The sequence below is a fragment of the Orycteropus afer genome, unplaced genomic scaffold (assembly GCF_000298275.1).
Source record: "Orycteropus afer afer isolate SDZICR_OR568_19922 unplaced genomic scaffold, OryAfe1.0 scaffold01161, whole genome shotgun sequence".
Lineage (NCBI taxonomy): Eukaryota > Metazoa > Chordata > Mammalia > Tubulidentata > Orycteropodidae > Orycteropus > Orycteropus afer.
The window spans coordinates 113,147-126,228 of NW_006922748.1; the positions used below are offsets into that span (position 1 = coordinate 113,147).

The 13,082-nt window shown below is 45.1% G+C and overlaps 1 protein-coding gene across 1 annotated transcript in view; it reads right to left on the bottom strand.

The window, feature by feature from the left end:
* LOC103212924 (zinc finger protein 541-like) overlaps positions 1-13,082 on the bottom strand; it is a 62,413-nt gene that overhangs the window by 24,859 nt on the left and 24,472 nt on the right. The window contains 7 exon segments of the mRNA XM_007958845.1: positions 485-548; positions 9,434-9,749; positions 10,684-10,857; positions 11,308-11,375; positions 11,378-11,438; positions 11,440-11,461; positions 11,726-11,784. Of these exon segments, the coding sequence (XP_007957036.1) occupies positions 485-548; positions 9,434-9,749; positions 10,684-10,857; positions 11,308-11,375; positions 11,378-11,438; positions 11,440-11,461; positions 11,726-11,784 (764 nt within the window).

The following is a 13,082-nucleotide window of genomic DNA, read 5'->3' on the forward strand; positions in this document are numbered from 1 at the left end:
CTCCGTATGCACTCTTGTGAGGCATCTCAGATGCTCCAGACTGACAGATGCTCACAACTAGCAGACATGTGCAGGCATTTAAAAAACCTCTCTGGGGACACTTCAGGCATGTCTTTTGGGGCCCAGGACAAGGGAGACACATGCTGATAGATGCCATGTTTCTATGTCCAGGGCCACACCTACCCAGCCAATTCTATGGGTGCTCATGAGTCTTGCATGGAGCCATCACTCTACTAGAATCCCAGGGTCCAGGGCATTCTTCCCCCATAAGCCTAACCATGGTATGTGTGGACAGAAGGAATACTGGGGGGATTGCCTGCATGTACCCAGAGGAACCCCTTGCTTCCCTCTAGGGAGGCTCTGCTGCTGGACTTGAGTCCCTAGGATGAAGGAGCCCTTGGGACAGACTGAAATGGAATCCAAAAGGGGGTAAAATCATCCCACTCTAGGAAGGACCCTCAAGCTCTAAGTCTGTTCCACTCACGGTTCAATGCTGATCTTGGTGTCGTCCTTCACCACAAAGATGCCAGGAGAGCTCTCCACTGGACCTAAAACATACAATGATGAGCCTCTAGGAGAATGGCTTGCAGGGATCCATGGGACCCTTCTGCCTGCCATAGCGGACACAGAGGACAACAGTCTCACTGATATTACATGCAACAGGGGTGGGGGGGGCTGGCATCTGAAATGGCAGAGTGGGGAGTTTGATGGACTCTTCCCACCTTCACAACTGAACTGGTGAAAATGATAGAGAATAGTAATCTCAAGTGTCTGGCAACTGTCCTAAGGGTATAGAGCAAATGGAGAAACATCATTCAAGACCACTAACTGAATCCTGGTAAGAACAGTGAGCATCTGTGGCATTTGAGCCAGGACCTGCTCCCTGACCCTCAGCTCTGAATCACAGGAGTTCTATCCCAAAGGTTCAACTTCAAATATGTGAGGCCAAGGAAATGGGTCTCTTACTCACCCAGCCCCCAGTCTAGGCCTATGGCTTCATCCCAGGAGGGACAGGCTGCAGCCTCGTATTGCAGGAGCTCTTGTCCAAGCCCATGTAGCTTAGAGGACCTGGGGATGCCTTTCAACAACCCAGCCCCCACTCTCATAGGGGAAGATCCACCCCAGGCACAAACAGCTGAGGATACAGGAGCCCTGATGGTCCCCATCCAAGCTCAGCTGTGGAGGCTCCATGCTGGGAAGGGCAAACTGAGAGGAGCAGGGGCTACCACCCCCACCCAGGGCCCACTCACAGAGGGAGGAAGGGGCACTCTGGGAAAAGCAGGCCCCTGCCCCCAGTTCCAGGGCAGCACTGGAAAGCTCTGCTCAGGGATGAGAGCTCCACAGCCTTGCCTGAAAGGCCTGACTTGATTTGGAGCAGAGCAAGGAGAACCCCAGGCCAGAGGGCAACACTGAAAGCAAGAACATCATCCAAAAACCAAACCAAACTCACTGCTGTGGAGTCGATTCCAACTCATAGTGACCCCTCCTTGGGTTTCCAAGGCAGTATCTCTACAGAAGTAGATTGCCAGTCTTCCTTCTGAGGAGGGGCTAGCAGGTTTGAACCACCAGCCTTCTGGTCAACCTTAGGCACTATGCCATCAGAGCTCCCAAGGAAATATTGGCGGAGCCCAATTAAGAGGAACCTGGTAACTCCATGATGCTGCAAAAAGGAAGGGCGGCCAAAAGTTTAATGAAGAACCAGGAACAAGACAGCCAAGATGAGTCCTCCTAGGGCCAAGTCAGCCCTGGGAGTCCTGGGTGCATGCAACCTGAGCAGGACGTGGGGCAGGTGGGAAAGCCCCCCACGCTGCATACAGACCATCACCATCGGACAGAAGCCTTGCTAGCATGACCTCTGGCCAAACACTGACTGCACAGTAAGCTACTCTGATCCAGGTGTTACTTCTAGGAAGCCAGGCTTAACAGTAAGACCACACACCTCCTTGGCAGTCTAGAGGACTACGTGCATGCCTAAGGCTTCACTCAGCAATCAGAGAGGGCACTCCCAAGACACTAGAACACCTCCAAGATATGAGACCTGAGCTGAATGTGGGGCAAAACATAATCCCCCTGACCTGAGACAGCAGCTTTGAACCACACACACACACACATCCAATGATAAAGGGTAATAATATGACTGGCCAAGGAGGCTCAAGCACAACCTTATGCTGACCAAAGGGAAACTCTAAATAGCCAGGCTAAAAGATAAAAAGAACCAGGGAAATCTGAGCACAAATATCAGAGGATGAACCAAACAAACAAAAAAACAAACTCACTGCTGTTGAGTCCAATCTGACTCACAGAAACCCTATTGGACAGAGTAGAAACGCCCCACATGTTTTCCAAGGAATCTTTATGGGAACAGACTGCCTCATCTTTCTCCCATGAAGCAACTGGTGGGTTCCAACCACTGACCTTTGGGTTAACAGCTGAATGCTTTAACCACTGCACCACTAGAGCTCCTTAGAGGATGCACACTATGGGGGAAATAGACTTTGTAAGATTAGTTCCATCAATGCAATATACAAAGAAACAAAAGACCAAATAAGGAACAACAAAACTGATCCTGAGGGGTGGGGGCACTCATATCCAAAGCTGCTACAATATGTTATCTAAAATGTTCACTTTGCAACTAAAAATATGAGCTAGGCAAAGAATAAGGGGGAAAAAAAAGAACAGCAAACAATAGAAAATGCCTGTGAAGGGGCCCAGGTGTTAGACTTAACAAAGACTTCAAAGCAGCTATTATAAGTATGTTCAGAGAACTAAAGGAAACTATGCTTATTGAAGCAAGTGAGGCATGATGACAACATCTCATCAAATAGAGAATATCAATACAAAGATGGAAATTATAAAAAAAAAAGAAAGAAAGAAAGAAAATAATTAGAAGAACAATCTGTAGTTAAAACTACCTAACTCACTCAAGTCGGATCTGACTCATAATAACCAGGGCAGTGAATTTATGTGAATGAGGGAGGAACATGTCAGAAAAAGAGGCTGAGAATGGCTGCACAGCTAGAAGAATGTCAACAGTGTCACTAAATTGTACAGGGAAAAATTGCCAAGTTGGTGTGTGTTCTGCTGTGTATATTCTCAACAACAAAATAAATAAAATTTAAAGAAAAAAATAACTATACAACAGATTTTGAATACTTAGAGGCTGTCATACTAATAAAGACCTTGTATGTGTAAAAAAAAAAAGTATCATAACCAAAATGAAAAATTCACTAGATTCAACAGACTTGAACTTGCAGAATAAATAACCAGAAAACTTGAAAACATATCCATAGAGATCATGCAATTTAGTAATATAGAGAAAAAAGAATGAAGAAAAATAAACAGAGCTTCAGCAAAATGTGGGACACCACCATATCAAGCACATCAGTATATACATAATGGGAAATCAGGAGAGGAGAAAGAAAGGGATAGAAAAAAGTATCTGAAAGAAAAATGGCTAAAAACTTGGCCAAAGTCAAAATTAAGCACTATGCTCATCAAAAGACTTTACCAAAAGAGTAAACAGAGAACTTACAGACTGGGAAAAAATCTTTGGCAATGACATATTTGACAAGGGTCCAATCTCTCAAATATATGGAAAACTTCAAGAACTCAACAACAAAAAGACAAATAGTGGGTAAAAAATCAAAAATGGGTAAAGGACATGAACAGTCACAAAGAGGACATTCAGATGACTAATAAACACATGAAAAGATGGTCATGATCATTAGCCATCAGAGAGATATGCAAATCTAAACTACAATGAGATACCACCTCACCCCGGCAATAATGGCAGTGACCAAAAAAAAAAACAGAAAACAACAAGTACTGGTAAGGCTGTGGGGAGACTGGAATTATAAAATGGGATTACAGAATGGTACAACTACTATGGGGAACGGTATAGAGCTTCTTGAAAAATATAGAAATAAGCAAAGAAGAATGAAGAAAACCAAAGACGCATGGTAACAATTAGTCCAAGCGACTGGTACACCAAGCAATCCTCAGCTATATAACTATAAGACCAGAAGAACTAGATGGTGCCTGGCTACCACTGTCAACCACTCAGAAGGGGATGTATGTAGGAGATCCTGGATAGAGTTGGGTGAACAATGTGAGACAAAACTCAAAATCATAAAAATAAAAAAGGGCCACGTTTGCTGGTCTGATGGAGCCTGGTGGAACCACTGAGACTATGGCACCTAGCTGCCCTTCAGGTCTGGAATTGTACCTACTCCCGTGGCTTCCAGCCAAACAAAAGACAGGCATATGAGCTCAACATTTATATTAAGTAGATACACTCCTTGGAGAGAACAATCTTGGAAGAATAGAAGGGCTGTGTATGCACAGGGAGACAGCTTGGGGGGCAGGACTGCTTGGGAGGGAAGGACACAGGGAAGAGGTAACTATGGGGAGGAAGTGGGAGGGGAGATGTTGCATTGTGGGAAATTGTAGTCAATGTCATGAGACAAAGTGTACATGAGCTGCTGCGTGGAAAGTGAATTTTCTCTGTAAACTTTCATCCAAATTACAATAAAAATTTTAAAAAATCTAGAAATAGAAATACCTTATGATGCCACAGTCCTACTTCTAAGTGTATGTCCTAGAGATATAAGAGCAGTGACACAAAGAGACTCATTGTAACATCATTCACAACAGCAAAAAGATGGAAACCACCTAAATGCATATCAGTGGATGAATGGATAAGCAAGTTGTGGTATGTACATGCAACGGAATACAAAGCAACTATAAAGAATAATGAGGAGTTCATGAAACATCTCATAATATTGATGAATCTGGAGGACATGATGCTTAGTGAAATAAGTCTATCACAAAAGGACAAGTATTGCATGGTGTCACTTTTATGAAAGTCAAGAATTGGTATACACATAGAAAGCCATAGTCTTCAATGGTTACCAGAGATCGTCGAGGGCGGGAGGAGGAATCACTTGCTAGACAGTAGACACCTGTAATCTCTGGAGATGATGAGAAAGGCAGTACACAATATAGAGCAAGTTCACACTCTTTGACCAAGATAAATGAAGACACTGAGAGACACCCAAGTATCAAGCATAGTTAGTCATAACATTGAAGGAGCTCTGATGGTGCAGTGGTTAAGGTATTTGGCTGCTAACCAAAAAGCTCAGTGATTTGAAACCATCAGCTGTTCCATGTAAGGAAGTGGGGCAGCTAGCTTCTGTAAAGATTTACTGCATTGGAAACCCAATAGGGGTTGCTATGAATCAGAACTGAGTCGATGGCAGTGAGTTTGGTATTGTTTTTGAGAGTTATAACATACATGAATTTGAAATGACAATAATAACAACCAACAAAGTACATGTATGATTACAGGGACAGATACGTATTCTATACGTGTATAGGAAAGTATATGTGAGTACATGCATGCACGTATACAGGCGTATTTGTAGGCACAAGTATATACACGTTTGGGTGTGCTGCATATATATTCACATACATAACAAAGCACATAGGGGGCATAGTTATGGACTCTTCCAGCCACATCCAAACACCTTGCAGGACTGGTTTACTGGGTTAAAAGGCTGATGCCACAGTCTTGTGGAACAAGTGGGTAAACTGTTATAACAATTTATAATGATAATATCCAATATCCCGGTTTGGTGAGTGGTGTCTGGGGTCTTAAAAGCTTGTGAGCAGCCATCTATTGGTCTCTTTCCATCTGGAGCAAAAGAGAATGAAAGCAACCAAAGATTCAAAAAAGAAACTAGTCCAGAGGACTAATAGCTGACATGAACCACAACCTCTTCTAGCCTGAGATCAGAAGAACTAGATGGTGCCTGGCTACCACTATAATCATTATGATCAGGGACAAAAGAGAAGGTCTTGGATGGGAGAAAAATGTAGAAGTGAACTAAAATCCCTAAAAAAATAAAAAAGATTAGACTTATGGACTGATAAGAGACTAGAGGAACCCCTGAGACTACTGCCCAAAGATACCCTTTTAACTTGGAACTGAAGCCATTCCCAGGGTCTCCTTTCAGCCAAGTAGTAGATTGGCTTATAAAATAAACAGTATTACCAGTGCTCCCTTAAACAATCAACTATATGAGACAAAATGGTCAACATTTACTCAAACGCAAAGATGAGACAGCAAGGTGGGGCATGAAAGCTACATAAATGGAAATAGAACCAAATGGAAATAACAAGAATAAGGACACACTGCAAAAACTGTAATAAATGTCACGGAACAATCTGTACGAAGTGTTCCACAGGAACCTAATTTGCTGTGTAAACTTTCACCTAAAACACAATAAAATATTTAAAAAAAAAGAAAAATGTGGGAAACCATCAAGCACACCAATATATGTGTAACAGGAAATCAGAAGAGAAAAAAGAAAAGCATAGAAAAAATATTTGAATAAAATAATGGCTGAAAATGTCCCAAATTTGATGGAAGTCATGAACCTACACATCTAAGAAACTCAGCAAACTCTGAATAGGATAAATGTAAAAAGATCCAGATGCAGATACATCATAGCCAAAATGGGGAAAGTCACAGATAAAGACAAAATCTTGAAAGCAGTAAGAGGAAAACAACTCATCACGCACAAGGACACTCCAATAAGATCAACAGCTGACTTCTCAACAGAAACAATGGCAGTCAGAAGGCAATGGAATGACCAATTCAAAGGGCTGCAAGTCAAAAACTGTCCACCAACTATCTCATACTCAACAAACTATCTTTCAAAAATGAAGGTGAAATAAAGACATTCCCAGGTAAACAAAAGTTTAGAGAATTTGTTGCTAGCAGACCTGCCTTACAAGGAACAATGATGCACAATTAGTTGGCAATGAAAAGGAATGATGTATTGATTCATGTTACAGTGTTGATGAACCTTGAAGACATTATGCTAAAGTAAAAGAAACAAAGGACCACACATTGTATGATTCCATTTATACAAAAAGTTCAGTATAGGCAAATCCATAGAAACAAAGTAGATCAGTGGTTACCTAGGGTGGGGAAAGGCAGGGATACGGAGTGATTGCTAATGAGTATAGAATTGTTTTTCGGGGAGATAAAATGTACTTAAATTGATGGTGGTTGTGGAGGCTGTATAACTGTGAATATACTAAAAAGTATCAAATTGTCCACTTTAAAGGGATGAGTTGTATAACATATGAATTATATCTCTATAAGGTTAATTTTAAAAAATACTAAAAAAAAATAAAGTTTTCAAGGATGAAAACAAGTGACACCAGATAGCCATAAGGTGGGAACAAGAGGTGGAATAAAAAGACCTGGGACATAGGAGGGAAAAAAAAAGAAAAATGGCAGCTGTAAACCCAACCATGTTGTTGTTGTTGTTGTTAAGTGCTGTCGAGTCATTTCCAACTCATAGCGACCCCATGCACAGCAGAACAAAACACTGCCCGATCCCGCGCCAGCCCCACAATCCCTGCTATACTTGAGCTCATCATTGCAGCCACCATATCAATCCATCTCGTTGAAGGCCTCCCCCTCTTTCATCGACCCTCCACCCTACCAAGCATGACATCCTTCTCCAGGGAATGGTCCCTTCTGACAACATGACCAAAATAGGTGAGACGAAGTCTGGCCATTCTTGCTTCCAAGGAGCATTCTGGCTGCACTTCCTCCAGGACAGATCTGTTAGTTCTTTTAGCAGTCCATGGTACTTTCAGCATTCTCCCCCAGCACCACAACTCAAAAGCATCAACTCTTCTTCAGTCTTCCTTATTCATTGTCCATCAATGATGACAATTATGAATAGCAAAGAAACACTGTTTGGTACATTACCACACACCTTTAGGAATAGTCCGTTTAGGCTAAAAGGCTCTCAAAATAGGACTGGGAAAGAGTTGTAACATCTGAGTAAACCCAGCCTTACTCATATGGAAAAGAGAAAGAGAAACCCAACCATATCAATAATAAAATTAGATGTACATTGATTAAATAATCCAATCAAAAGACAGCAACTGTCAGGATGGATTTAAAAAAAAAGATCCAACTAACACTGCCTATAGGAGACAATTTATATTCAAAGGTACATTTCAGTTGAACATAAAAGAACTGGAGTAGGTATACTGTGCAAACAACAACTATAAAAGCACTTGAGTGGCTACATTAATATCAGACAAATTAGACATTAAAACAAAAAATATTATGAGAGATAAAGAGAACCATAATGATAAAAGGGTTAGGTCATCAGGATTATATAACAACTGTGAACATATATACATTTCACAACACAGCCCCAAAGTACATGAACCACAAACTGACAGAACTGAAGGGTGAAATAGTTGACTGAACAATAATTGTTAGAAATTTCAGTACCTTCAATAATGGAAAAGAACAACTAGACAGAAGGTCAACCAAGAAATAGAAGATGTTATCAACACTATAAAACTAATGGGAGCTACAGACCGATATGGGACATCCCACTCAACATCAGTAGAACACAGTCTTCTCAAGTGCACACGGACATTCTCCAGGACAGACCATGGTCTAGGCCATAAATCACGCCTTGATAAATTTAGAAGGATTCAAATCATGCAAAATCAGGACTGTGACCACACTGGAATTAAATAAGAAGTCACTAACAGAAGGAAATCTGGAAAATTCACAAATATGTGGAAATAAAACAACCACAGTCCTAAATAACCCATGCATCAAAGAAATCATAAGAGAAATTAAAAAATACTTTGAGAAAATGAAAATAAAAACACAGCATACTAAAACTGAGAAGATATAGCTAATGTATAAGTCATAAAAGGGAACAGGTCCTGATACATGCTGCAACATGAACAAAGCCAGAGAGTGAAGGAAGTCAGACAAACAGGCCACTTACTGTCTGATCCCCTCTCTATGAAATGTCCAGAAGAAAGAAGTCTACAGAGACAGAACATGCATTCAATATTGTCAGGGGATGGGAGTGGGTGGGAGGGAGTCTGCTGATGGGGGCTGGGGATACGGGAGGTTGGGGGTTCTGCTAACAGGTGCAGTGCTCCTCTTTGGAGTACTGACATTGCTCTTAAGCAGTTTTGTTATTTTTTTAAAAAACCACACAGAAGGGCACAAGGTGGTCAGGCTAAATGGCCTCTGTGTTTTCCTCCTAGCTGTAAAACACTCTGGTGGCATAATGCCTATGGCATTTCACTGCTAACCAGAAGGCTGGCAGTTCAAACCCATCAGCCATTCCTAGAAGGAAGACTGAGCAATCTACTTCTGTAGCGGTCACTATGAATTCAATGGACTCAACAGCGGACAGTTTTTTTTTTTTTTTTCTTAAGCGCAGAGAAGGCTGCTGGTCCAGGCCAGGCCCGGGATACTTCTGAATGTCAATGGCACCCTCAGGTGACCAGGTACCCCTCCAGGTCAGAGACAATGGCAGGGGAGAAGGGACCTGGAGCAGTGGAGTTGGCGGGCGGCAGACTCACTCACCAAGCACAGTGCTGAGGAGCTTGGTGGGACCCGCCTCCGTGGCCTGGGAGCAGAGGGTGTTGAAGTAGAGCCCTGAGCCCTCCCGGATGGGGCTGAGCATGGGGGGCGGCGTGTAGGGCGAGCACTGGGGCAGGACCTCCAGGAGCTGGTCCACCAGGAACACCGGGGGCCGCAGGCAGCTCTGGTGGTGTCCACCGGGGTCTGGCTCCCCAGATGTGGAGCATGCAGGAGGGATGAACATGGCCTTGGCCTGGGGATGCTTCTTCTGCTTTCTGTACTGGCTGCTGTCTCGCTCTTCCCCATCTTCGTCTGGTCCCTGGGGAAGAAAGGCATTCAGGATTCCAGGTGCTCAACAGGGCACCCACCACTCTGCTGTCTTGGTTATGGCACCAAGGGTGAGGGGCTCTCTCTCTCTCTCTCTCTCACACACACACACACACCCCAAGCCATCTGTGCCAGGAGCCCGAGGCAAGGAGGCCAAGAGCCCCCCACACCAGAAGAAGCAGGCCCAGGACTCTGAGCCTGGGGACAGCTGAGGCTGCAGCCTGCAGAGACATTCACACCCCCAGGAGAGGCCCCAACTCAGAGGATTCTGGAACTCTTGAGAGGACAGTCTCAGTTGTTACAGTGACTGGCATGTAAGGAGTGGGGACCAGGAATGCAGGGGGAAGCAACAGTCTGACAAAATGACAACAGGTCCTGTGAGACCAAAGATGAGGCTCAGTCATAGACTAAGGTGACCTTCTGTCCCAGAGCCAGTGTGAGGCTCTCTGGGGGAGGGCTCTTCTGGCACCGACTTAAGGGACAAGTCCCACATGACCAATCCCTTGATCAAAATCTCTCCTCCTCTCTGCCAGTCTCCCTCCCCCTCCTCCTCCTCCTCCTTCAGGTCTTGGCTCTGATGTCCCTTCCTGCAGGAAGCCCTCCCTGACCTCTTCAGGATGGGTGAGGTGCCCCTCTGAGTACCCCCAACTCCCCCCACTCTGGGTCCTCTCTGTCTGAGGAAGGGTCTGTATAACCTACTGAACTGGGAACCCTGAGAAGACAGGGCCAGGATGTCATGGTTACAGGTATGTCCCCAGCATTGCCCAGCACAGGGCCAACCACAGAGAAGACTCAGTGAATGTTCATTGAATGAATGAATGAATGAGTAAGTCACCTTCTGGAGCCAGGATTGTCATCAGTGTTTGGTTTGGGTTCTCCTCATAGTTTCCTTTCTGGCACAGGGCCAGAGAGGCATCCACACCCACCTTGGCTGTGCTCCCTGAGGGACAGGTCCCAGGGGCCACAGGGACAGACACAGGGATCACCAGAGAGGATGCTGCTGCATTGTCCATGGGTTTCTTGGCTCCTGGAGGGCTCTGCCCATCCCTATCTGGCCTCATCCCTTGTCTTGGTGGCTTGCAAAACTCCGAGCCAAACACCTAGACACAGAAAACAGCTCTTTAAGAAGAACCACAGCTACTACCCAGGGGCTGTCTCATCGATTCTGACTCATGGGACCCCCCATGCATCAGACCAGAGCTGGGCTCCACAGGGTTTCCAGTGGCTGGTTTGTCCCCATGTCATCAGACCTTTCTTCCAAGGTGCCACTGGGTGAACTCAAACCACCAACATCTTGGTTCGCAGCCAAGTGCGTTTAGCTGTCTGTGCCGCCCAGGGACTCCGAGAGAAACAGTAGCCCGAGAAAAGAAGGTCAGCGGCAACAAAAGTAAACCTTGGGGCAGCCGACCTGGAGCAGGGCCAAGCTGAACTCACGCGTCCCCTTGGGATGGTGCCTCCATCCTGAGATGACTGACCCCTAGGTGGTGACTTCTTCCAGCTGGTCAGGAATCCCACCCCCCCCCGAGAAGCCACTGCCCGAGTCCCTTCACCTGCTGCTCCTGCTTCCCGCTTGGCGACGACCACTGGTCACTGTGGAAACAAATGTGGCTGCTAAGGCAGTGTAAAACATCTGGCTGCAGTTCTTGCAGGCATAAGTGCTCCTTGGCTCTGTCCAGTCTGCCAGACCCCCCATTCTGCTGGTTACTATGGGTAGATGTGGCAGGAGGGGAGAACAGTAGGAGGGGACTCTGTCCCTGAACACTGACTGGCCTTTTGTTGTTGGGGCCTGACCCCCAGACAACTCTTGATGAACCCTAAGAAAGGCAGGCTAGACTCCAACTCTTCATGGCCTGGCCCACAATCCTTAGGACTGAAAGCACCCAGAGCCTATTCACTGGGGCCAGCACCCGAAAGCCACCCGTGCCCTTCTGAGCGAGTGGCTCCGGGCAACCAGAGGCCTTCACTTACCATCTAGCTGCCATGTTCTCCTCCTTCACCTGGTGGGGGACCTCGTAGATGTTTCCACCCTAAGGATGAGAGGACAGCTGAGCCACCATGCCAGAAATGAGAAGGCACCACAGAGTAAAAGCAGCAAGCTCTTAGAAGAAGACCCAGGCGCGATTCTTCCTAACTTTGGACCACATAATGGTCTCTTAGATGACGTCAGGGCACACACACACGCACAGTACACAAACTGGACATCATCAAAACTAACAACTTTAGTGCTTCAAAGACAACCATCAAGAAAAGGAAAAGACAAAGCATGCAATGGGAGACAAATTTTGCAAATCCTAAAGTAGACCAGAAGGCTGGTGGTTCAAACCCACCAGCCACTCCTCAGAAGGAAGGTTGGGCAATCTACTTCTGTAGTGGTAGTGCCTCAGAAACCCAAGGAGGGGTTGCTATGAGTTGGGTCCGACTCGAGGGCACATCACAACAACAACAAAGGAGACTTGGAGGTGCAACGGCTGCTAACTGAAAGGCTGGCAGTTTGAACCCACCTAGCGGCTCCATGGGAGAAAAGCCTGGAAACCTGCTTCCATGAAGATGACAGCCAAGAAAACCCTATGGGGCAGTTCTACTTTGTTACAAGGTGTCACTAAGAGTCCAAGGTCAACTTGATGGCACTCAATAACAACATATCTGGTAAGGGACTTGCATACAGAATTTACAAAGAACTCTTACCAAACCAAATCCATTGTCACAGAATTAACTACAACTCATAGAGACCTCATAGGACAGAGTATAACTGTTCCATAGGGTTTCCAAGGCTGTCATTCTTTATGGAAGCAGACTGCTACATCTTTCTCCTGCACGGTGGCTGGTAGGTTCAGACCACTGACTTTTCAGTTAGCAGCCAAACAATTAACCACTGCAATACCAGGGCTCCTTAACAACTCTTACAGCTCAGGAAAAAAAAAAAAAAAAGGTTTGCTGGTCTGATAGAGCCTGGTGAGACCCCTGAGAATATGGCTCCTAGTTACCCTTCAAGTCTGGAACTGAACTCACTCCTTTGGCTTTCAGCCAAACAAAAGATAGGCATTTGGGCTGAACATTTATATCAGGTAGGCACATTCCTTGGAGCGATCAATCATGGGAGAACAGAAGGGAAGTGTGTGCACAGGGAAACAGCTCGGGGGGCGGTGGGAATGCATGGGAGGGAATGACACAGGGAACAGGTAACTATGGGGAGGAAGTGGGAAGAGAGCCGTTACATTGTAGGGATTGCAGTCAATGTCATGAGACAAAATGTTTATGAAGTGCTGTATGGAAAATGAATTTGCTCTGTAAATTTTCACCCAAATCACAGTAAAAATTAAAAAAA